This window comes from Eschrichtius robustus, chromosome 8, assembly GCF_028021215.1.
Source record: "Eschrichtius robustus isolate mEscRob2 chromosome 8, mEscRob2.pri, whole genome shotgun sequence".
In the NCBI taxonomy this organism is placed as follows: domain Eukaryota; kingdom Metazoa; phylum Chordata; class Mammalia; order Artiodactyla; family Eschrichtiidae; genus Eschrichtius; species Eschrichtius robustus.
Genome location: NC_090831.1, coordinates 107,415,131 through 107,440,375, shown reverse-complemented (window position 1 = coordinate 107,440,375; position 25,245 = coordinate 107,415,131). Strand labels below are relative to the sequence as shown.

At 45.7% G+C, this 25,245-nt stretch overlaps 1 protein-coding gene across 9 annotated transcripts in view; it reads right to left on the bottom strand.

The window, feature by feature from the left end:
* Positions 1-7,435: 7,435 nt before the first annotated feature.
* NRF1 (nuclear respiratory factor 1) overlaps positions 7,436-25,245 on the bottom strand; it is a 133,611-nt gene continuing 115,801 nt past the window's right edge. For 6 of the 9 annotated variants that reach the window (XM_068549439.1, XM_068549441.1, XM_068549438.1 and 3 more), the window contains 2 exons: positions 11,817-11,858; positions 7,436-9,581 (listed from right to left, as the gene is read on the bottom strand). In XM_068549439.1, the coding sequence (XP_068405540.1) occupies positions 9,418-9,581; positions 11,817-11,858 (206 nt within the window). In that variant the 3' untranslated portion in view covers positions 7,436-9,417. Of the gene's footprint in view, positions 9,582-10,445; positions 10,573-11,816; positions 11,859-23,683; positions 23,759-25,245 lie in introns of those variants that run through there. The other 3 variants (XM_068549444.1, XM_068549443.1, XM_068549445.1) reach the window with 3 other exon arrangements.

Sequence of the window (25,245 nt, the reverse complement as noted above, 5' to 3'; positions counted from 1 at the left end):
TGTCCCGGCACATACAGCTCAACTGGGGTGGCAGGACAGGTACGGTAACAGCCATGTAGATGGAGGGCTGGTCCGTGCGGTGGAGATGGTAGGAGGCACTGGGCCCAGAGGAAGGAATGGCCCCCAAGGCAGGGCTTTGAGTAAACGCAGCACCTAGACTGAGCCTTAGAGGAGAGGATCACATGGAGAGAGAAGCGGGCAGCAGTGGGCTCCAGGGGGAGAAAGCCATAGCCAAGAGATGCCAGAAGAGTCAAAAAGGAGTAGTGGGAGATAAGGCTGAGGAGCCCTGGACTCACCCCTCAGAGTCTGCTCTGAGGACTCAGGGTGGAGGACATGATCCTGTTCTCACCATAGTCGTTGGCCACAGGCTACAGTCAGAGCATGTAGTTGACACAACCAGGACAGTACAGAACAGTGGTCTCATGGGGGCAATTTTTGCCCCTCTGGGGGACACTTGGCAATATCTGGAGACTTGATTGTCACGACTGGAGTGGTGGTTGCTACCAGCGTCTAGTGGGTGGAGGCCAGGGATGCTGTTCAACACCCTACAATGCACAGTATAGCTTCTCACGACAGAGAACGATGGGCTCAATGTCAAGAGAGGTTGAGAAACCCCAGTACGGAGTGATAGGTGAGAAGCACCAAGTTGGCATCTGAGAAGAAAATGTGAAACCCTACGGTTCAGTTAGAAGAAAAATCAGTTGTACAAGGGCAAGAGTGGAGGAGACCAGACTGTGCTGAAATGAAGGTGGAAGAAAGCGCTGATGACTCTGGTTAACTACATATTCATCTGGGACGGCACTGAAGGAGGGACAGCAGCAGGTCACGTGGGTGGGGTGGGGTGGGGATAGGGTGTGTGAAAAGACCATATCTGTGCCTTGGTCAGGGGCTGGTGCAGTCTTCAGAGCATCTGCATCAGAGATCTGGACAAGTGACAGTCCGGGGACCCAGGTTCCCATCTGCAGACTGATTACTTTAGGGCTAGCTCATTGATACATTTAAAGAGGTATTAAAAAATATATTTTTAATGCAGCTTTTTTGGTTTTCCCTGGGAGGGTCCTTCAGGAAATCTAGTCCACTTTATAATTGGAAGCGGCTCACCAATCATCTCTAGGAAATGTTGGAACTGCAGATTTTAGCTATGAAAAGGTTTGGGTGGGAATGTGAAGGCTGTTTTCAAGTATTTGAAGGCATGGAGACCTTCACAGTTCTCTGTGGCCCCAGAAGCAATGGGTAGACTTTACAGAGAAGCAGATTCTGTTTGTCTCACAGAACTTCCTGACTGGTATGTCGGGCTGTGACTTAAGACGGGTTAAGTCCCCATCTCTGGAGAAGTTCCAGCCAAGGAGTTGGGGAGCTGCAGGGGATGGCAGCCTTAGACAGGGGCTGGACCAGATGTCCCTGTGCCAAGTGTCAGTTCAGGCTTAGGCTGGTTTCTCAGCCAAGGTGGGAGAGGGGCCTCTTGCATCTCCTTAAACTTCCTGGCCACAATCTAGGCATTAGTCAGCTCACACACAGCTTTTTAAATGTGTGTAAGTGCCGTTGTGATGAACAAACTACAAACTGAAGAGTTTTGCATTCATGGTGGATGTATCTTTTCTCAAACACCAGATACTCGAAAGCCAATTGCTGTAGTGGTAGGGCCAGTGGGCTATGGGGTTTTGATGGTGGCTCGGTCCCATGTAAGGATTCTCAAAGCTCTGCTGTAAGTGTTGGCCGAAGCCTGACTTGAACCTTCTGGGAATGGAGGTCTCCCCCTGCACTGGCTCCACTGGGGTTTCTGAGGGTGAGAGGCCGGCCAGAAGAGGAGGCAGCAGGCCTTGGGGAGGGCGATGGAGGTGGCAATGAAGGCTCCCTCTTCCCAGTCTGGGCCCCCTGCCCAGCACCATCAGCAGAGACGTTTCTGGAGGGTCTTATGTGTGTGCTCCCCCGCCCTCCAATGTTATCTGCCCTGCCCTGCCCTGGAGGTCCCTACCTTCTGCCTCCTCAGCTCTCCTGAGAAGGCGGCATGGGGGCAGGATGGGGGCTGGAAGCCTTTAGGACCAGAAGAACAAGGACAGCTTCCTGTGGTGATTATCAGGGGAGGTGAGATGCACGCAGAGGCGCCCCTTGTGTGGAAATAGAGCCCTTCGTTGCCACTGATGGACCCGCAAGTCTGAGGTGTCTTCTCTTTATGAAACCAAAGGCCTCTTGCCTTGGTGGGTTTAAATACAAAGCGGTTTTACTTTCTGCAGTCATTGCCTTTACGATGTTCTGTTGACTCTCCCTTCTAGTTCCTTAATGAGGTTTTGAGTGAATTCCATAATTTTGTAAATACGGTCCATCATTAAGTCCAGACCATTTGAAGCTTCAGTCTCAATCCTGAGTTCAACTTCACCCTCTTCCATGCTTGGAGGGAAGGCAGGACCTGCAGTGTTTGGGGTGGGGTGTGGTCCAGGTCCTCCAGGATAGGGGTGGAGCGTGGTGGGCAGGCAGGGGGGACGGGAAAGGAAAGGCAGAAATCCTGTTAGCTATAAGCACTTTCCTCAAGACCAAGGACCCCAATAGCTCCTCTCCAGTTCCCTGCAGGTCTTATACAGACTAGGGAGGGACCAGCTGGGGTGGCGGCTGGAGGCAACAGGGCTGTTTTTGCCTCTTAGTAAGCCCTGGTGGAGGAGAGTGGCTCCTGTGATTGGTGACTCCACAGTTGGCAAATGTGTGGCCTCCTTTTATTTGGTCTTGATTTATTCTTTTTTCTTATTTCACTGCATACATACATCCTTCATGTAAACTGCTTCAAATTATTTTTGGAGAAAAGTGTTAAAAAGAACCCCTTTCCTTTGGGGATGACGATAACGTTCTGAAATTTGATTGTAGCGATGGTTGCACAATATTGTAAATACACTGAAGACCCTTGACTTGTGCAGTTTAAAGCGGATGCACTTAATAGTATGTAAATTATATATCATTAAAGCTGTTTTTAAAAACCTCGAGGTTATTGGGGATGGTGGGAGTGGGGAGATGGGCACACAGTTACCCAATGATCCCTAATTTTCTGACTCAAGACATTCAGACTCAGCAGGATCTTTGGTAGAGGCAATGAGGGGCAGTGGGAAAGCTGTTATGACCCCAGCTTCACTGTTCCCTGGTTGCTGCAACTTCAGTGGAAATGACGGCAACTCCCATTCGGTGGACCCATATTCCAGCCCCTATGGGGGCTTCTCTACTTGTGGGATAGGCCCCCACCGCCCATTGTCCCAGGTTTGGGTATCCCGCCCCATCCCTGATTAGCCCGGAGAGAGACACGTGACCTCAGCCGGCCAATCAGCTGTGCCCTCCTCCCCGAGACCGCAGCTCCCTGTTGCGGGGTGCGAACTTGGGCTCCGAGGACACCGGTCTGTCTTTGCCAGGCACCTCTGGGATTTCTGCTGTTCACAACCGGAAAGGTTTTGATCACTAGTGGGCACCAGGAGCTTTCTGGCATCATCTCATTCCGTCTGCGCAGGTGGACGGGGCAGTGCCAGGGCATGGACAGGACACTGAGGCCAGGACTCACAGCCAGGATACTCCACCTGGACCAACCCAGCTCACGTGGCTCATCTAACAGGAGTGACACTAGACTCAGCTACTTCATTGGGAGAAGCAAGGGACTCCACTTTTTGTTGGTGATAGGGTCCCCAGAAATGTTCATTGTCCACGGAGTTTAACCAATGTTTTGTATAGATGACGACTGTGGGCCAGGATAAAGAATCCTATTGTGTGATTAGTCTCCCTTAACTTTTCTCTTGTGAATTAAAAAAAAACAAAAAACAAAAATGCTCTCTATAAAAATAGTTCTGGGGGGACTTCCCTGGTGGTCCAGCAGTTAAGAATTCACCTTCCAATGCAGGGGATGCGGGTTCAATCCTTGGTCAGGGAACTAAGATTCCCATATGCTGTGGAGCAACTAAGCCCGTGCACCGCAAGTAAGAGCCTGCGCACCGCAACGAAAGATCTCGCATGCCGCGAGGAAGATCGTGCAACTAAGACCCGACACAGCCAAAAAATAAAAAAAAAAATCCCAGCAGGATTTAAAAAAAAGAAAAAAAGTTCTGGGGACTTCCCTGGTGGTCCAGCGGTCAAGACTCCGTGCTCCCAATGCAGGGGGCCCGGGTTCGATCCCTGGTCAGGGAATTAGATCCTGCATGCTGCAACTAAAGATCCCACATGCCAAAATGAAGATTCCCGAGTGCCAACTAAGACCCAGCACAGCCAAGTAAATAAATAAACATTTTTTAAAAAAAAGTTGTAATGAGAGCCATACCTTTCCAAGAGTGGGCTTCATGCTAGAATCATATCGAGACAATGCTTAAAAAAAGAAAAAAGCATAATGTGACTGCTCATGCCCAAGAATGTGTTCAAGCACCAGCAACTTCACTGCCTTTCACCCTTGGGACAATCTCACAGGGCCAGTTTTTCTTAGGAATAAAATCAACATTATTTTACATCAAACAGTGTTACAACACTTAACACTGGATTTTTGCAGAAATATTTTGAGTAATGAGGATGTGTGGGAATGGATGTTTTGGGTTCTGTGGATTTTCTGATTAAGGAATCACTGAGAAACTAAGGTCTCTCATTCAATGGGATGTACTGGGCGCCTGCTGTGTACAAGTTCCTGTGTGTGTTTGCGTGTGTGCATGCATGTGACGAAAAGGCCCAGCCACTGGGAGGCTGCTCTAGGTGTGGCAAGCCCTGGGCAAGGACCACAGCATGTCCCTTATGACCTACTCAGAAAACACGGACCACTGGGAGAGGCTGCGCATGGGCTGAGCTCAGGACTCAGCCAGAGGTTACTTTAAAAATGAGAATCCAGGGGCTTCCCTGGTGGCGTAGTGGTTGGTTGAGACCCTGCGCTTCCAATGCAGGGGGCCCGGGATCGATCCCTGGTTAGGGAACTAGATCTCACATGCATGCTGTAAGTAATAGTTCACATGCCACAACTAAGGAGCCCACCTGCCGCAACTAAGACCAAATAAGTAAATATTAAAAAAGAGAATCCGGATGTGCAGCCCGTTTTCTGTCACCTGCCCCGAGTGGTTGGCATAAAGGGCAAAGCTTCTAAAGGCAGACATATCAGAGTCTGACCCCAGTCCTCCATTTACCAGTTCTGCATTTACCTTGGGAAGTTGCCGAGTCTCAGTTCCCACACCTATAAAATGGAATCTAACCTCCATCGGAGGTTGTGGAAAGGATTAGAAATAACGGTGTAAAGCATTTTGCATAGTGTCCTATGCAGCCATTTAGTAACTGGTAATTATAACTATTAGTTTCTTAAAGGGTAAGTTCAGAAGTAATTTGAGTTGAGACCCAGTTAATTTAAGTTACACCAACAATTTTATTTACAAGTGCATTAAATTTGGGGGACTGTTTCTAGCTTTCTTCCCCAAATATTAAATAAGCTACCTCTTAACCTCTCTGTGGTTCAGTTTGCTCATCTGTAAGTAGTGATAATAACAGTACTTTGTAAAAACTAATAAGTAAGTTTATAGGCAAATCTCTTAGAACAAGGAACATTGTAAGGGCTGTATAAGTGTTAACTATTATTACTGCTACCATATAAACACTCTTAATTGCACATAAGCCATAGTTCTCATAAACTAAAGCTAGGAACGCCTCTGAACAGGGCTGGGGGCACAGGCCTGTCCTTGCCTTGTAAGTTGGCGCTGGGTAAGGCCCGGGTTCTCGGGGGATCCTCGTTCCCCCTTCTGCAGATGAAAATTATCCCTGTTCCTTTGCCTTTCCCCTCCCAACTCTGCAGAAATACACTCCAGTACTCAACAAATATTTGCTAACAGGTCAGCGGTTTTCAGGAGGGAGAAACTCAAATTCAGAGTGGGTTGGGGACTCATTCAGGGGCCCAGCTGCACCAGGAGCTGAATGGCAGGTGGAGAAAAGCCTACGTTCTCCAGCTATTTCAGAGTCCAGTCCTTACGCCATACCTCCCCGCTCTGTGCACCTCCTTCCTCTGTGCTGCCTCCACCGTCCCGAGTGGATCTTCTCCAAGAGCTGCCAACCTGGAGCAAACAGCAGAGGCCAGGTGGGAATGCACTGATGGGTGCCCTTGACTCTGGCATCTGAGCATGAGCTGTGCTGAGGCCACAGGCTGGCTTGGGCTGATGACCTGGGCAGCCCACAGCCCACTGAGATGGAGGTGAGAGCGGAAATGTGGGCTTGTCTTCCTCACCCCACGTAGCCTCTGCTCCAAATAAGCTTTGAAGTTTCCCCTGATTGGTTTTGGTGCTGACACCAAAGGGAGCCACCAGGGGCCTAGTACAACTCCATCCACAACTAAGGCTTTGGGGGCATGATGGAGGGGAGAGGAATGGCGGCAGGTAGGGAGGAAGGCGAATGCAGGAGCAGGCCCTCTTCCACCTGAGAAGCGGCTGGAGATGAGCCTTGCTTGGGTCTGAGTGAGGCCAGCGTGCATTGGCAGCCTGAGCTCTTCTTACAGAGCGAACAGTCCCTTCTCTTCCCTGCCCTTCTGGTTTTCCTCGGCTCACTCATCTGAGTTTGGAAGACTCCAGTGGTCACCAGCATCGTCAACAGATCTTCTCAAATGCAGGACTTAAAAGCCAAGAATTCCTAGCCCAGTGTCTTGGTTACGCTGAGCACCAGATCCTTGTCTGCAGCCTGGATGATAAACTACTTAATGCAGAGGACCCTTAAGGAGATAAAATGAGATAATATAACTCATCCTGCCACAGCACTCTGTCCAGATGGCACCTTATCACACCAGGCTGCCAGGAAACCGACCCAAACATCCAAGGACAAAAGGAAAGAAAGGGGTGGCGGAGGCGGCAAGGAGCGCGTCACTCCACGCTGAGGCTTGTGGTGGGCACAAGGGGCACAACGCGGAGGGGCAGACCCAAGGGGCTTGGAAGGGCCTGAAGCTGGGGCTGTGGCAGGAGGCACGGGCGCAAGAAGGGCAGCTGCCACATTAAAGTAGCGAGCTGTGCGCGAGCCCAGGGAGTGAGGGCCTAAAGAAACAATTAACGGCTTGGGGCCCCTGCTTCAAGAAGGACAAGCCACTGCAGTAGTGAACAGCACTCATGTGGGGAGGACGCAGATGGACGGGCACCACCACCCACCCTGATGTTTAATGTGGGATGCAATTAACCCCTAGAAAGGGGACTCCGGAATAGAGGTTTTCAAACTAGATCCCCCTAATCCCCCAGGACAGCATTTTACAAAACTGATTCAACAGAGCTGCTCTGGTTATGGGGGACGGACAGGAGGCCCCAGCCCCACCCTAGCACTCCCCTTACAGGACTCCACAGCGCCAAGGAGCACAGTTCAAAGATCACTGAGCTTGAGTAAAAGCACCTTTTCCTTTTACAAAGCAGAACAAGCCACCCCAAAAGAGAGTTCCTAAGAGGCTAAGTGTTCCTACAGAGATGAACAGTTCCACTTCCCATTGCCACTTTGTTAACTATTTATTGAATGAGGCAGTAATAGACAGAATGGAAAATGACACAGAATCCATGCTCTGCTACTGGGGTCTTGCTTTTCTTCTTCTTCTTCTTGGCAATTTCTCAAACTATTAGGAGGTTATTTCACCACAAAGGAACACGGACTTTAAAGCCCCTGGACAGTTTCACAACGACGATAAAAAATAATAATTAAAAAAATAACAAATTGTAGAACTAGGACTGTTTTATGTAAATTTCCCTCCCTCCCCCCATTACGTACAGAAAAAAACATACAAAGAACACTGGATAGTTTTATATAAAACAAGCAAATACAAGAATCTGAAACTTTTCTCAAAGGCTGAGCAAGACGTGAAGAATCTTTTAATGTCGCATTAAAAGAAAAAAAACACATTAAATACACTATCACACACGGGGGGCCCGGGAGGAGGGAGGAAGAGTTGTCCCTGTACTCAAGGAGCAGAGATTTGGCCTGTCAAAAAGTCAGGTGAATTTAGCCGCTGGAGACTTGGGGCTTGCAGCTGAGAAATCACAGAATTTAGTCACAAAGAACACCCAGACCAATCAACACCTGTGAGAAGGAAGCTGTGCGGGCCTGGGCCCAGCAGGATGCACCTGGGAAAACTGCAGGGTTCCTTCTGAAACAGGGCCTGATCCAGGAGTGCAGGAAGCACCCTCAGCCCCCTCCCTCTAACGTCCCCCAGCGTGATGGCCAACCTTCCTGGCGCCAGGTGCCCCCGTCAGTTTCAGTCTCCTCTGTTAAGCTACAGAAAGTTACAGGAAAGGAATAAATTGCTCCCATTGGTGTAACCTGGTCTTTTGAAGATTTTTCTCTCCCTCCTTCCTTTCCCCTTCCAATCCCTCCCATGCCCCCATTCTCTCCACACCACGCACACACCCACAGCACACTGAACGCGCACGCACTCCTCAACCCTTAACACTTCTGTTACCTTCAGTTCATATACATGACCAATTCAGGACCGACCTTAAAACCAAAGCGACATGTTAATAGTCATGAGATCAAGAAGGTTTCCTGGGGAGGGGAGGAGATGGGAGGCTGAGGAAAACCCTCTCGTCCCTGCCTGGGAGTTTTAAGGACATTCACTTGCCCGCGGCAAGGTCAGCACCTGGGCCGGCCCGAGGAGCGTCCCAGCTGCCAGACCACGAGGCCCCTGGACCTTGCAAGCACAGTTTCTGGACCTCACCCCATTCTGGAACATCCTTCCTCAGGCGAGTCCAGCAGGGAGAGTTCTGGGTGGCCACTGGGAGGCAGCTTTGGTGAAGGGCATGGTCACCTCTGCCTGAGTTTGTCAGTAGCTCAACGCATGACCCTGGTATGAACAAAAACCGGTGGCTGTGTCTGGCCACGTACCCAACACCCACTAAACTGGGTGAATTATTTTTTCCACAGCTCACCTTGATCTCATACAGATAATTCCATGCAGGTTTCATACATACATACATACATACATATATATATATATATATATATATATATATATATATATATATATACATATACACACACATACACACACACACACACATATACATACACACACATACATATACATATACACACACATACATACACACACACATATATATACTTTATCTATATATGTAAATGTGTATATCCATATGTACACATATACATATATTCACACTCACACATACACACACAGAAGTATACACACGTTTTCGCAGAAAGAAGTCCTTGCCACAATTTGGCTTTTTTGGGACAGTGAAATTGACAATGCAGTATCTTATTCCACCAATCCCAGAAAATCAAGTGGTGCTTTAAAAAAATGCAATTCCAAAATCCGCTGCCTTTCTTCCTTTTTAAAAAAAAGGTTAACAAAACTTTTCTTCCAAAGTCGAGAGACTTAATTCCATTTGATTGCACCTCTGCAAACGTGTAAAAAATTTTGAAGTAGACTAGAAAACGATGCCATGATATGGCTGCATGTCACTGTTCCAACGTCACCACCTCCACAGCCTGGCCGTCCATGGTGACTGCGCTGTCCGATATCCTGGTGGTCACAGGGGCCATGGCCACCTGCACCGGCCCATTGCCCTGGGCGAGGCTGGTTACCACAGTCTGGTACATGCTCACAGGGATCTGGACCAGTCCTGGGGAGACAAGGGGAGACCGTTGGTGGGGATTGGGTGCAGCTTCCCAGATGCTGGCTGGACAGGGCAATCAGCTCCAGCCCTCAGAGTATCACTGTCTGCAGCCTCAGGTAATTAATTGCACACCCACTGTCCAGGCACACATACAACCCTTTTCTCACCCCATTTTAATTCTTTAAAACAGACTATCAGGAAAGAAAATTTGGAGAAATTGTAGAAACATGCCTCAGAACAGGGCCTCCCCAACTTGCCAAGAGATGACTCTGCCTGCCGGCCTACCTTCAACTTTAGGAAGCATACACAGGCCCATCAGGTGTGAATTCTCCTCTCAACAAGTCCATCTCTTCTGACTGCCTTCTTCTCCAGGAAAGGCCACCATTAATTTTCTTTGATATTCTGCTACACTGACTTGTCAACCCTCTGGCTGCCTATGCTCAAGTTTCTCTCAGCTTGAAAAAACTTCTCCCTCAATCCTATCCTGTCTTCTGGCCATTCTCCCTCTCCTCAGAGTCAGCTTATTTAAAAAAGGAAAAAAAAAAAAAAAAAAGCCTAGGTAATTAGTTTTCTGATATTAGACTTCATAGACCAGTAAAAGTTTTAAATACGTTCTGGGGTCAACTTAAAAAAAAAAAAGACCCCCAACTACCTCCTAATATCACTATTATTTTAGAAAGGAGGGTTTAACAGAAAGAAAGGAGGAAGCAAATAATTTCAGAAAAGGGCAGTCCTCCCTAAGAAAGGAAAGTTGATAATTTTATATAACATATTAAAAAAAAGATTTCCAATTAAATAAGACAGAATAAATGCACATATAAAATTCCTCTTCCTTCTAAAATAAAAATTATAGTGAAGGAGGAAAAAAGATATAAATGAGGGATGTCAACATATTTCTGGAAGATGCAAAGCAGACGTAAAGGGGTTCTGACTTATCAGAGAAGGGGGAGCTGCAACTCCTGTGTCCCAGAGAGCTCAGGACATGGAGGCTCAGCCACTGCAGAACGAGAGGAAGAAGCCAAAAACAGGCGTTAGCTGACAGCTTGTATTCAACTGACTGGACCAGTGGGTCCCACCAACCCCAACACCCAGACCTTTGTTGACAGGACATCTGAAGTTCACCCACCGTATTGAGAAACTGACCCGGGGAGGCTGCAGAGAAGACCTACGGTGACATCTGGTGGGTGGGGAGGTGAGGGGAGGGGGGTGCGGAGACAATGAAAAACCTGGCTGCGGCCCTAATATTTACCACCCTGAGGCTTACAGGCCGCCCAGCTCTGCCCTGCACACCCCGACAATCAGTGTTTCAGTGTCTCACTCTTAGGGAACACAGAGGGAACAGACGATGTGGGGAGCAGAAAAAACAAAAACGAATGCCCCCAAATTCTAATATCTTCAGAGAGAGAAAAGGTTTGTATCATAAAAGTGGATAGCTTTATTAAAAAGGAATGAGAGAAAAATTCTTTAAAAATCAAATAGATGAAATCCGTGCCACAGAAAGATCAGAAGGTAAAGTCAAGGAAATCTTCTAGAGAGTAGGAAAGATTAAAAGATGGAAAGTAGGAGATCTTAAGAGGTCCAATCTCTGATAAAAGAGAATTCCAGAGACTAGAAAAAACAGAAGGTAGGAAATTATCAGACACATAGTAAGTAAATTTCGAGAACTGAAAAATATGAGTTTCAGATTGAAAAGGCCCACTAGGTGCCCAGCAGGACAGATGAAAAAAGATCCAGACGCTAAGACACAGCTTCGCAAAATTTCAGAACACCAGGGATAAAGCAAAGCTCCCAAAAGATTCGAGAAAAAAAAAAAAAAAATCGTCATATACAAAGAACTGGAAATCATAATATTGTTGGACTTCTCAAAAGCAAGCCTGGAGGCTAGAAGATGATGGAGCAATGTTTTCAAATGTCTGAGAGAAAATGCTTTCAGCCTAGAATTCTCTCTCCAGCCTATGAAGCGACACCCAGGTCAGTTAAGCATGGGGGCAGAATAAACACATCTGCAGACTTGTACGGGCTCTAAAAACTGGCCTGCCACGCACACTTTCTTTGGAAGCTCTGAAGGATGTGCCCTACAGAAACGAGAGAGAAAACTTAAGAAATAAGTGGCCGTGGGGTCTAGGAGGCAGAGACTCCACTGCAGGGAGCTTGGGGGCAGCAGGAGGGCCCAGGAAGGGGGCTGTGCAGCACATCTGAGAGGACAGAGGGGAAGTGGCATGAGCTTGTGGGATAAAGTACCTCGAGGGGTCTTCCAGAATTGGGTAGAACCGGTGATTACTCCTTAAAAAGTAGAAGAAAAAAAAAGCAAGGATTAACCATACCCACTCGTCTTGGCAGTGAACAATTTTTACGTTTATAAAATTTTATGTTTCTAACAATATAAACATAGAAACTGAGTTATCAAAAATTGATAACAAATAACGTCTCAACTCAAGACTATCGTTTAGAGCAATAAAGATACATACCAGAAAAAAGAGCATGAAGTGTTGCCCTTGGGGTACAAATATTTTTTAAAAAAAGGCTTTTAGTCCTTTTTGTCATTTAAAACTATATATCACTTTGATGAAAATAAAAATTAATTTTAAAAAGGGATGTTTTAACAGAATATTTCCTAATGCAAAAAAAAAAATCAAACATAAAATAAAATGTTATTTTACAATGTCAAATTGTATCTAATCGTTTTCTAGGGGTAAGTGTTGCCAGTTTAGAAATAAGTATTCGATGATGCAACCTGAAATGGGGCCTGAGGTTCTGCTTTGTCGACATTTTTGGGAATCCAGGCTCACCCTGGTGTGTGTTAATGGAAATGCAAGGCATGGCCCACCATCCTCACACTTGAGATGCTGGGACCTAAAAGGAGGAAGGAGGAGGCCAGCTCACACTCGCAAGTGACGCTGGGAGGAAGCAGGCTGAGGGGCCACGCATTGGATTCAGAAGGCTGTCGGGTTCAATTTCTTTCATCTAGACCCTTGCAAATGAGTCTTACATGTCTCTAATCAATTCCTCTTTCCGTTCACCCCTTCCTGCCACCTGTTATCTTTCTATAACTCGTCATTCCCCAACCTCAAATTTTCAAATCCCCTGATGTTAAAAAGGTTCCCAAAGCCTATAATAAAGTTCAAATGTTGGGTATGGTATTCAGAACCTCTTGTGATTTGTCCAGTCTCATTTCCCTTACTCCCTGTGCTCTGGGTATCACCCTGGACTTTCTCTGGGCCTTTGCTCAAGTTGTTCACTACCTAGAATTCCCTTACTGCCCACTCCTTCCCCTTTAAAACCCTCCTCTTGGAAGGAAGCCTATCCCAGCCCTATCCCAGTATTTTGTCAATACTGACAGCAGCCTCCTTGGGGTTCTCAATAAGCGCTCGACAGTGGGGTATAATCTGGCTTGGCCCAGTTAATGCATGTAGATAGGCCTTCCCATTAGACTGAAGGCTCCTTCAAGGCCAGGCTTGGCTCTGGTTCATGTTCTATTCCCCACAGTATGAGGTACAAGGTGTGCCAAACACTGGCATCAACATGGCCTCAAGGGCAGCAGGCCAAGGGACTCTATCGTTGGTCTCAACCAACGTGCAGCTGGGCTCTACTCCCCAGTGTCTAGACTCCAGGCATGGGCCTGAGTGTATCTGAAGACCAAATGACCCCCTTCCATCACCCCAGTGTATCTTGATCATCTTCACTTTCATCCTCTCTTCTGGTCAAAACAGAAAAAGTTAGTGAAATAACCCAAAATGCCCTGTGGCAAAACCAGGACACCTCCAAAGAACCCACATGTTAGTAAACAGCCACCAAAACCAGAAGCAAAGATCAGTCTCATTCCACTGTTGTTGCTTCTGGGCTTGATTCCGTTCCAAAAGCTCCAAGCTTGGGGAACAAGTTACATACTTTACAAATACAGTGAATACAATGGGTGGGGAGCTTCTTCCTGACTATGAGCAACCGTCCTGGGTTAGTGATGGGGTGGAGAGAACCTTGAAGAACTGTGAGACTTAAATCTCTTCCACCCTGGCTTATGATGTGTTTGGGTTACCTAGGGTGCGGGTCCATGCCCAACACTGTTGTTAAAACACTTTTTAGTATCGTGGAAGATTTGCCTCAAAATAAAATGGAGAAAGGTTCAAATGCAAAAATACAAATTGGCTGACACTGCTATAACCAGAATGATCTTTTGAACACAAACTGATCTTGTTGCCCGCTTTTACAATTCTTCAGTGGTTTCCAATGGCCTGTGGGATGTGAAGTCCAGATCCCTTTGCAGGTATTTCAACCCTTCACATCAGCCCCTGTTGCTCAGTTCAGCCTGGTGATCCATGAATCCCGACCCACTGTACATTCCAGGCAGGTGAACTATTTGATTGAGGTTCTCTCCACACACACCTCCATAGTGTGCACACACTGTGACTTCTGCCTGGAATGACTGTCCCTGGCTTGTTCCTTGAATGGGCTTCTATTCTTCCTTCAATAGTCAGCTCCAATCTCTCCTCCTCTGTCTTAGCTCCTCTTTCCCCAAGGGCCCATAGCACTTTGCACTGGCCTCCATGGAGGCAATGGTCATATTCTTTTTTTTTTTTTTTTAATTATTTATTTATGGCTGTGTTGGGTCTTCGTTTCTGTGCTGGGGCTTTCTCTAGTTGCAGCAAGTGGGGGCCCCTCTTCATCGCGGTGCGCGGGCCTCTCACTATCGCGGCCTCTCTTGTTGCGGAGCACAGGCTCCAGACGCGCAGGCTCAGTAACTGTGGCTCACGGGCCTAGTCGCTCCACGGCATGTGGGATCTTCCCAGACCAGGGCTCGAACCCGTGTCCCCTGCATTGGCAGGCAGATTCTCAACCACTGCGCCACCAGGGAAGCCCGGTCATATTCTTTATCACTGTTTGCATGTCTTATCTCCAAGGAGACTGTAAATTCCTTAAGGGAGAGATGGAGTCTCCATACTTGAGTCCCTAGCGATCAGCAGGTGCTCAGTAAATGTTTTCTACACTCATGAATGAAACCTGCCTTCTGAGATTTCACAGGTGTCCAAGCCTAGGGACTAAATGATTGAAGTGGGTGAGTCTTCAGGTGATCAGGCTGTTTCAGAATGGGAGCTCTCAGTCCAGAGAAAGCAATACAAAAACAACTACACTCAGAGCTCTTCCAAATAAAACCACTTTTAAAGATTTCATCTTCTGTACTTCACCTCACAGTCAGGGAAGGAGTAAATTTGACCTCTACAACTGGGTGATAAAATGACTCCCATACAAAGCTGTCTCGAGAGTGAGTAACTGGTGACAGCGACTACATATCTAAATAGTTTCTCGGAGGGAGAAATTCCATATACAGGGTCATTTCGTAACCTCGAATGCCTTGAAATCCCAAGTCCATTATTTTCTACATGCAGTTTCAGTCTACCTCTACCTTAAATAAGTGCATTACCATCCCATTGTGGGGATTTTAGAATCTCTGTCTCTCTCACACACACAGCCATTCTGACATGGGATTAGATTAAATCGACTCAGTGTCTCTGACCTAGCAGCCCTTATGTCTGTGGCAAGGGAAAGGGGGAGGGGGCTAGAGGCTTGGAAACCCAGCGTGCACTAAATCGGCCGGCTGCCCTTGGAAGAGAGATGATTAAATGCTGAGGTTCAGTAATCAGGCCAGGATTGTCCCTGCATCTGCTCAGCCTGCCCCTGATTAGCCCTAATCTAGAAGGCGTATGTTAATCTAAGCTTGTATTCTGGGTCATTTTGATTGATTAGGCAACAGGAAGCCCCTCCCATTCTACTTTAAGGACTTGAGGTTCTCCTTCAAGAGAACTTCCTAGTAATAAGACTAGCACAATCCTAGTAATAAGACTCTCCTGGCATTTGTACAGCACTTTTCAAAGCCCTCTCACACCCACTGCATATCACTAGATTTCTGCTAAGACTCTGGAGCAGTAGGCAGGGCAGGTATTCTTCCCTTTCACAAATGATAGGCAAGTTCCTTTGGCAGAACCATGGACTTATCATAAAGGCACGTACTTAACAAAATCCTGAAGATTTTAGTACCCCAATCTCTAGTACCCCTGTCTTTCAAAGCTATAAGAAACCTTAGAGTTCCTCAGTTTAGAAAATCTAATCCCCCTTTTCTTTAAATTCAAAAGTAAACAGATAAAAAGTTTACTTAAAACAAAACATGGACTGAAAGAGACTGAGTGACTTTTTTTCCCCTCAAGATGACCGAGTTTGTGGTAAAGTGAAGCATCTGGGAGCCTTTGCACACACTAGTAAGCCCTTACCATCAAACACTATGTCCAGCAGGGACCCAGAAGGGAGAGGACTATCTCCTTTGGGCTCACTGCTGCCTCTTCGCTCAGGCTTCTTGGTAAGGTTTACAGAATTGGCCAAAATGGAAAGAGGCCAGAAGAGACTCAGGAACTTCAGGTCTCAGCACAAGGATTTCCTTGTCAAATAGCAGTCAGCCCCAAATCCTGGAGGAACTGCTGGCTCCAGGACCACATTTCCCTGTAAAAGAAAACGAGACCTGACCCTGCTCTGTTTTTCTACCAGCTGGGTATCATTCTTGAGCCCAAATGGTCAAGCACACTGCTCCCACTCTTCTCCCACCTCAACAAGTGGCGATTACATCCTTCCAGTTGCTCAGGCCAGAAACTTGGAAGTCAAGCCATCTTTGACTTCTCGTGCAATTCATCAGCAAATCCTGTCAACTCTCCTTTAAATATAAACCCAGAATTCAACCACGCCAACTGCCGCCACCCTGGACAAACTCCTATCCTCTTTTGCCTGGACTACATTTTAGCTTCCCCTGTGATCACCCTGCTTCGGCCCTGGCTCCACTGCACTCTGTTCTCCCCCCCACAGAAGCCACAGGGATCCTCTAAAACTTCCACACGAGGTGATGGACATGGGGGCACATTCTGAAAATTCAGACATTTGCTTGGCCTTGTTTTCTGCAAAACAGGAGGTCATGAGGTTCTGTAGTGGTCTGTCTCTGATGGTGCCACCAGGGGAGGCTTTGTGGTAGACCATGGGCGCCAACGAGAGTAAAATAAAGGTTAGTGTCACAGCCTTGCACGCTCTGGATTTATCATTCATGAGCTGATCTACTCTATTCCTGACCCCTCGCGAGGTAATGAGTTTCATCACTTACCTACCATGTAATGGATCTCTCTCTCACACGCGCGCACGCGTGCGCGCACGCGCGCACACACACACACACACACACACACACATAAACGTATGCGTATAATTGGAAGTTACTTAGGGGAATTAATTCATTTTTCCCAAGACTAACTTCTTTTAGTATTCTGAGATTTGATGAATAAATCTATACAGCACAGTTAGCTAAATCTTCTTGAAATATTGTTTGGCAATGGCCACCCCGCCACCTCTCCCCCCCTTTTTGGCGGCTCTCTACTAAGGGAAAAATAAAGTCCAAATAGCTAATAGATGAGGGATTACACCAGCCTTTCCCATAAATACTCTACATTACCCCTTCATCACAACCATATCTGTCCTCTCAGCATACCCTAACCATCACATGTATTTACTCAGGCAGATCCCTCTGGCCTAGAATTATCCCTGCCAACCTAGGTCCTGTTCTTTCAACAATTTCCCTGTCTTTCAGGGGTTCCCCCAGACACAACAGCCCACTAGGTTCTCTCCTTCAGGGGATTTTACTGCCTCACCATTCATTTGGCACCAGATCTGTGCTAACCTGTTTCCAAATAATTAGTTTTTCTCTATACAAATCTGCTTACTTAGATTGTTGGCGGGACTATGTCTTTGAATACTGAGCAACCTGAACATAGTAGATGTTAATAATTGAATATGACAATTGACCATGTTCTTCATGATTTTCAGAAACTTGATTACATTCCCATTAGCCTTGGCCTCTGCAGCCTGAAGAGGCTTAAAGCCTTTTACTCTGCTCCAGAATGAGTAGGATTTTCTCCACAACATTATTAAGGTAGCACAGCCAAATGCTGTATGGTAGTTCAGGTGCATTTTATGTGAGGGTAAAATAGGAGGTTTTATTTCCATTAAAGGTTTCCCAGTCAGAAAAACCTACGTGTGAATCCTGGCTCTTTCACTTACTGGCTTGTGAGTCTCACTTTCCTCATACGTAAAATGGTCATTACTAATTTCACAGCGTTGTTGAGAATTAGATGTGCTGACATAGATAAAGTCTGGCACAGTGCCTGGCACACAGTAGGTGTACAATAAATGTCAGCTGCTTTCAAAGATGACTTTGAATAAGAGGTTTGATGAAGTCTGGCTAGGGTCACAGATGTTAGACTAAAGCTGTCAGGAAGCAGAAAGGAAAGCAGAGACAGCACAGATCTCCTTTCAGCAGCGATTTGCTCCTGCCAGGAAGCACATCATTCGCCAAAGGCCTTCAAAGATGTAAAGATTAGAGATAAAAACCATGAAATCAGGGCAGATGGGCTGGCAGGCAGTTTCCTTTCTGAATGCAGCTACGGTCAGAACAGGCACTGGAACTGCACCATGACATATATGAAATAGCTGCTGATTCAGTGCATCAGTAAATAAACAACCTAGGCTAAACCATTAATCAGTATTAAGAATGTTAAATATATGATCAGGGACAGTATGATATGATGTCATCATGCTGACAAACTTCTAAACCCAAAAACTAATAACACAGGCTAGAGCCCAGTAGAGCACAGAGCTGCAGGCCTAGTCAGGGTCACCCAGAACCACAGACTGCCCTCCCCCCACCCCACTCCGTGACAAGATAGAGCAGGACAGACGGCCTGAGGAAGAATGGGCCTTTCATTTGCCCTCACAATCTGGGAAACCTTTGGGAATTGTTGTTTGCTGTAACTGAATCTTTCAGCCCAAAGGCCTTCCAAGTTGGTCATGGAAATATCTTTAGTTGGAAGAAAAATATTGATAGTTGTGAGAGGAAAACAGCTAAACAAATAAATTATCAAATAAACACAACAGTTGGTGGAAGCGCCAATAATTCTTAAAGCCCAAAGGAAAAATTCACAATGTAATGCCTTCTGTGGTTTATGGACATGAAAGCGAACTGTATGTATCAATATTAGGAAAATGCTGGCTTAAATGGGGAACCAGAAGACTGTGACTGGAAGGGATCGGAATAAATAAGAAATGAAACCATGTACTGTATTACCTAAGTCACTTCTGCAGTTTTTAAAGAGCCATCGAGGGTATCTATAAGTGTTTTTAGGGATGACAGGCAGGAGGGAAGTCCTTTAAAAAATCTTACATTCAGGTCTGGAAAGAAGTTTACATCAGTGCCTGACATCTAAGGAAAGCCACTATTATATGAAGAAAAATAGGCATGGTGTGTTCCGGTATAGAAATGGGAGAATATGAAGGGAAATCAGGTAAAGAAGCTAGTGCAGTAGGCAGGTGGCAGGCAGATAAAGAGGCTGAGAATAACAAACATGGACCAGATGGAAAGAGAACAGACGAGGGAAAGAAAAGGAAGGTCATGAAAAGAACGTCGATATCAAATGAAAAGGAGCTCCAGGTAGCCCTCATAATAGTAAGACAAGGGGGAAACAGAAGAAGCATTTCTCTCCCAGTGGTTCTGTTTCTGTTATATTAGCTGCTTCTGGGACATTTAATCTTCCTTTTCCGTGTTTTTTAAGTCCGTGGCTTTTGAGGGCATTTGAGGGATTTATGGATTAAAATATGTATTACATCTGGCAAGTACTGAATATTCTCATGAAGCCAATAGCAGACTCACAGGTACCCTGGTGTAATAGGCACTTCTCAGCATCCAAAGTTTTCTCCCCTCTTGCTAGACAATCTCAAGGCTCTCTTGGAAAAACCACTTTCTGGAATAACTTCCATAGCAATGACTCTCTCTGGGTAGGACAGTGTCACTGTGTCCTTAGCCTTGATTTTGCAGACCACCAAGAAAATCCTCTTGCCTGTATCCCATAAGCCAAACGTTAAAAGTGAATTCATTTTTACTTTATTAGTGAATGTATTTCAAAACATATTTTGGAGATATAATTTCACAATTCCCTCTTGAAATTACTGAAGTGCCCAAGAACATTAACAAAATCAGGGTTTTGTGCTTCAGAGTTCAGAATCATCATGGTTTATATCCTGGAGACTGAACTCCCAATGTGAGATTGAACAAGCTGACTCCAAGGCCTGTTGCCTGACCAAGAGGGCTTTAAACTGAAAATGGCAGGAGAGAAAAATGTTCAGCTAAAGCCTGTGGGACATGTATATGCTAGGGAGGACATCTGATCAGAGATGTACAGAGAAGGGCAGGAGCTATACAGTAAATTTCCAGAGATCACTGGGAAGGGAGGTAGGGAGAACACCCAAAGTCTCCAAAGTCTATGTTGTGGACAGGGTGTGAGCAATATGTGAAGAGCTGATATCTTTAAACAGGAAATGGAGCCCACATGACAGAAACCTCAGGAGAAAGCTACCAAGCTGTTTAAGAGTTTGCAATAGTCAGGTGTAGAAATGAATACGAGGGCCAATCAGGAGTTATCCAGAGTTAAGAATGGAGAGTTATTCATTTTTCTGTTATTACTTTTAATTTTTTTATTATGGAAAATTTCAAATAGGCACAAAAGGAGAGAGACGAGTGTAAGGACCCCCAGCCCCAGCCCCATGTGCCCAGTATCCAGTCCTTGCCTCCTCTATCTGAACAGGTAAAGACGGAGGCAAAAGGCTTCCAAAGATGCTCTCCTGATTTTTCAACCCCTCACTTAGTCCAATCTGTAGAGCACCATTTAGGAAGCAAGCAAACAAACAAACATCACTAGAACTTTCTAAGAGCATGCAAAGGGCAGAATTAAATTTGCTTTAGGCAGTAGGACACCTGAAGACAGCATACTGGAAAGTGGAAATAAACAGTTATGGGGTTTGACGGTCACAAAGAAAGAAATCTATCTTATAAACTTCATTTTAATAGATTATTTATCCTGCCTTTCCTACCTGGACTGTATTTAGCATAACCAAATTGTTAATGGGAACAAGTTCTTTATAGAAGAATTCCAGCTAATAAAGGCAGAAGGAATACTAACACTAGAGAAATCACCATTTTGAAACTCTTGGTGAAATAGTGGATCTACACAAAGTCATCAATGGTTACTAAAACCATTAGGTGATCAGGTGATGAAGAGTGTAGAATAGAGGAATCCCACCACCCAGGCAGGATGCAGCGCCTGGAAGGGTATAGCCTCTTAGTTGCTCTACCCTCTAGCCGCTTCCTTCCTTCTGTAAAGATGAACCCCCTGTGGCATTCTGTCAGCATCCACTCGCAATGGGCCATATGCCATACAGAGGCTTGACAAGAATACAGAACTTTTAAAAAGCACTGAGCAGGAAGGGCCTCCAGAAAGTGGTGTGGAGAGGCAGCTGCAGGAAGACTGCCTCCACCCACACCCTGGTGCCTGGGCCACAAAGGTGTCTCTGACATCCACCTGTGGAGGTTTACAAATCCTTCGGCAAACGTGCCAGCACAATGAGTGCCGATGATGTACATGTGTCTAAAAGTAGACCTTATAGCCAGCTCTTAGCTGAGCCAAAGGCAGGAGAGGTCATTTCCTCCACACCACGCCGTTAAAATGGAACTTATGATGTGCTTTTCTTGTAGCAGACTTATTTTCTTTCTTCCTTTTTTTTAAACATCTTTATTGGAGTATCAGACTTACTTTCTAATTATGTCTTCTTTAAGCTAATATGAAAACTAATTTGTATTCCTTAAGAACACAGCAGCTGGCTGCGGGTGGAGGAGATGGTCCAGGCTTACCCTGGCTTGCTTAGAGAAACTGTCCAAGGATTTAAAATGTGTCATGAGTCATCTGCACACCAGATAATCTGTGTGTGGCAACTAAGAATTGACTATGTTTACATTTATAAAACCGACAGGCCATTTCTGTCTCATAGGGCTGCTTTGAGGACAAGCAACATTATATTGATATGATTTAAGTTCCTGAGAAAAGAGATACTGTCTAAATTTGGGGTAGTATTGTTATTTCATATAGGTTTTCTTCCAGGAGTCAAATCAACCATGTAGTAGCTACTAGAGGCAGACAACTGGAAGAAACAAGCTTAAAGGTCCTGCCCTTGCTCCCCAGAGGAGCTGAAAATGGAAGATGCCACAGCTCAGTGCTCCACCCCCAGGAGTGTTGTTCACGCCCCATGTCGTGCACAAAATGAACAATCCATATACACGCTCTTGGCCCCTGAGTGTTCACATGCCCTCTTGTCAATGAGAAGCTCTGTTTAATGAGAAAAGAACTCTCCAGTCAAACAGTAGGGAGGGATGTGAAAGCTTAAGGAAGGGAAGGCCAGAAAGCAAGTCAGCTGTAAGTGGGCATTCCTAAAATTAAAGTCCTTTCTCATGGTTACAATTCATTATTATCATTATTATTATTGTTTTGTGAGGAGTGAGCAGGGGGTGGGGAAAGGACATGAGATTCTTGGGGGAAAAATAATTTTAAGGTGAAAAGACAAAACTTATAGTCAAGTAACATGGCTGGAAGTTGTTGCAAAAACATTCAGGCAAATTTCCTTTTCCCCTTCCAGCAAGCCTGAAATTGAAAGTCCAAGGCTCACTTAAGCAGTCAAGACATTTCAGGAGGTACAGACCAATCTCTAAACAGTCCTGTACACAAGAACTCACTGTGAAGATGGGCACATTGTATTTGTGCACTGGCAGTAAGGTGGCTACAGAGCACTTGAAACGTGGCTAGTGTAACTGAGGAACTGAGTCTTTAATTTTATTTGATTTTAGTTAATTTCAGTTTAGAGAGCCAGGGCACAGCTCTAAAACCTTCCCAGAGCTTCCAGTGAGCCAACTCCACACCATAAGCATGCTTCAGTTGCACACACACTGTAGAACATAAGTGTTGCCTTTGTTTAGATGGAAACTCAATCTGAAATTGGATGCTCCGCACTTACCTAAAATATATTTCCCTGGCATTCCTCTTATTTATATATCACAGGTTTTTTCCTTTGCTGCCCTACCCCATCAACTTATTTTAACATACCCTACCTCCTAGGCCTCTGGGTGAGAAAATTTATCAGCATTTGAGAGTACTACAGTATAGCTATACATTATAGCGCTACAAGTAGTAGGGAGAGGCTGGGCTGGGAAGAGTCAGAGAATTGCTGGACGCCTCTTTAGTGAGCCAATCTGATAGCAGTGTCTTTGTAGTCTCGCTCAGAGCAGTGTCTCAGTTTCCATATTTAGACCCCTTCAATGATTCTCAGATCCATTTGCTAGCTTTACAACGGAAAAGATGTTTTTACCAATTCTACTTTCAAAAACCTCATTTAGGCTCTGAAAATCTCTAAATTGGGGCCTTTCTAATAATGAAGATTTGGTATAATTATAATGTCACAGGCAATTGTGCTGACAAAGTAAAACCAATATGTCTCCTTGCTGGGCCTTTGCTCTCAGTCTGACCAACAGGAGGAGAAAAGAGGCTTTGTCAGGAGCAGATACGTAGTGGGAGGCGCCGGGAAAGCAGATCTGCTGAATGAAGCAGGTGCCACTTAGACATTCACTTTACTGACTCCGACCACAACCTCCCCTTCATTTGATAGCCTGCTCTTGGCAGGAGGATGGGGAAAGAGCATCACACAAAAAGGAAGCACGTTCATCCTGTTCAGATTACTGCTCTGCTAGGCTGCTGCTGCGGGGTTCTGCACATTTGCTCTTTATGAAGCAAACGGTAGAGCTGGGAAGTGAATCCCTGTATTTACACAGGTAATCTGAGAGCCAGAGGGCCCCAAACCATACTGGCTGAGCTGTGCAAGCTATTAGAGTTAATAACAGTGTGCTGACATTCCTTCAAAATCCTAATGGAAGCATAAGTAAAAAGAGGAAAGTTCCCTTTACCCAAGAACCTTAAAAACTTTATTCTGTAAGAATTTTTCCTGTTATGATATTCTGGTTCTTGTGTGAACAGTGATTAATCCCCTTTTTACATGCTCAATTAAAACCGTTTTTTCATCCACATGTTGAATAGAAATGACTCCAGTTAAACCTGCCCAATTATGGCTCTGGATTTGGTATGCAAAAAAAAAAAAAAAGAAAAAAAAAATCCCTTTACAGAATATTACCTGCAATGACAGGCACCAAGATTCTGTCTTGGTTACAAGGAGCTGGAATCATCTAAGACCAGAATCTGTCTTTCGAATACAAAGACTCAGAAAGATCTGGGGACCTAAAGGGAAGGAGAATGAGATAACGAAACATGTAACTTGGCCTTGAGGACACAGGGGATGGAGAGGATACCATGGTCAGTGGTATCTATCTGCCTGATGGCAGGCACCTTCTTGGGAATCTCTGCTCTGAAGCCCTGACCTGAGTCCTCTGCCTAGAATATCCCTGGCTTGTCAAGTTTCCCCAAGCTGAGAATACCTGACACAGTCAGACCAACCTGGCTTCACATGTGTGCTAATTCCCTCTGGGGTCCCGAGGAGCCAACTCTGAAGACATTCAGCTTTCAACATGGAAAGCATCTAAAAGCATCTGAAAGACATGGCCATGGCTCAGATGAGTACTAAGAATAGAGACCAAAGTATAGTGGTCATTCCATTGTAAAGGCCCTCTTTTTCTCTGCAGGGCCTAGATTAGCAATTCCTGGTATAAAATGATGAATGCCTGAGGCCACCCCGGTTTATGATGGTGTAGTGGAGACGACACATCCCCTCTGGACTTGCAGACTCTGCAAGGAGAAAGATGAATCTAAACATCACAATGACACTTTTTTTTTTTTTTTGGCTGCACCATGTGGCTTGTGGGATTTTAGTTCCCCGACCAGGGATTGAACCTGGGCCCTCGGCAGTAAATGTGGAGTCCTAACCACTGGGCCGCCAGGGAATTCCCCACAATGAGAGCTATCCTGGAAGGCCTTTTGGACTTCAGGAAGTCACAATGAAGGGAGTAGGAAAGGAGGACAAGCTTCTATGCTATGAAAGGGCTGGGTGAGTAACATACATAGGGCAGACAACTGTAACCCCCTTTGGGTTCTAGAATCAAGAGCCCCATTACACATCTCCATGCTCCCATTTCTCAAAAGCAGCCATGTTTCATTGTGAAATCTGGAATTCATCCAATGGTAATGGCTTCTTTCAGCCTGTAACCCACCAGGCTCTGGATATTTAATTCTTTTTGGGGTCATGATAAATCCATTAGAGCACCTGACCTGAAGACGGCTGTAGTTGAGAAGAAAAATTTGCACTTGTGGAGCATCCAAATGGAAATGGGCAAGTGGCCTAGGTCATGAATAAGGCGACGAGGAAGTGGGTATAGGTGTTGCCACTGCCTCCAGGCTCAGCTTTTCCTGCTCGGAACTCTGCAGTGCACAAACATAGGCCAGTTCTTCTTGCAACCCTCTGCCCAGCTGTCCACTGGCTGCGGATTACTGTAGTCACGTGGCAGTTTTTTAGCAAAGGCTGGCTGTCCCTGTGCTGAGAAGGTCACTGGGAAGGGAGGCTCATGACGTATTTCTGCTGCCCTCCCCTGTGCAGAGGGGCACAACTTGCCAGAAAACTACAGTATTCCTGCCACAGTCTTTAGATCAGAGCTGTCCAATAGAGCTTTCGGCAACGATGGAGATGTTCTGTATCTGTGTGGTCTATTACTAGCCACTAGCTGCATGTGGCTATTTAAATTTAAATGTGAATAAATTAAATAAAAAATTCAGTA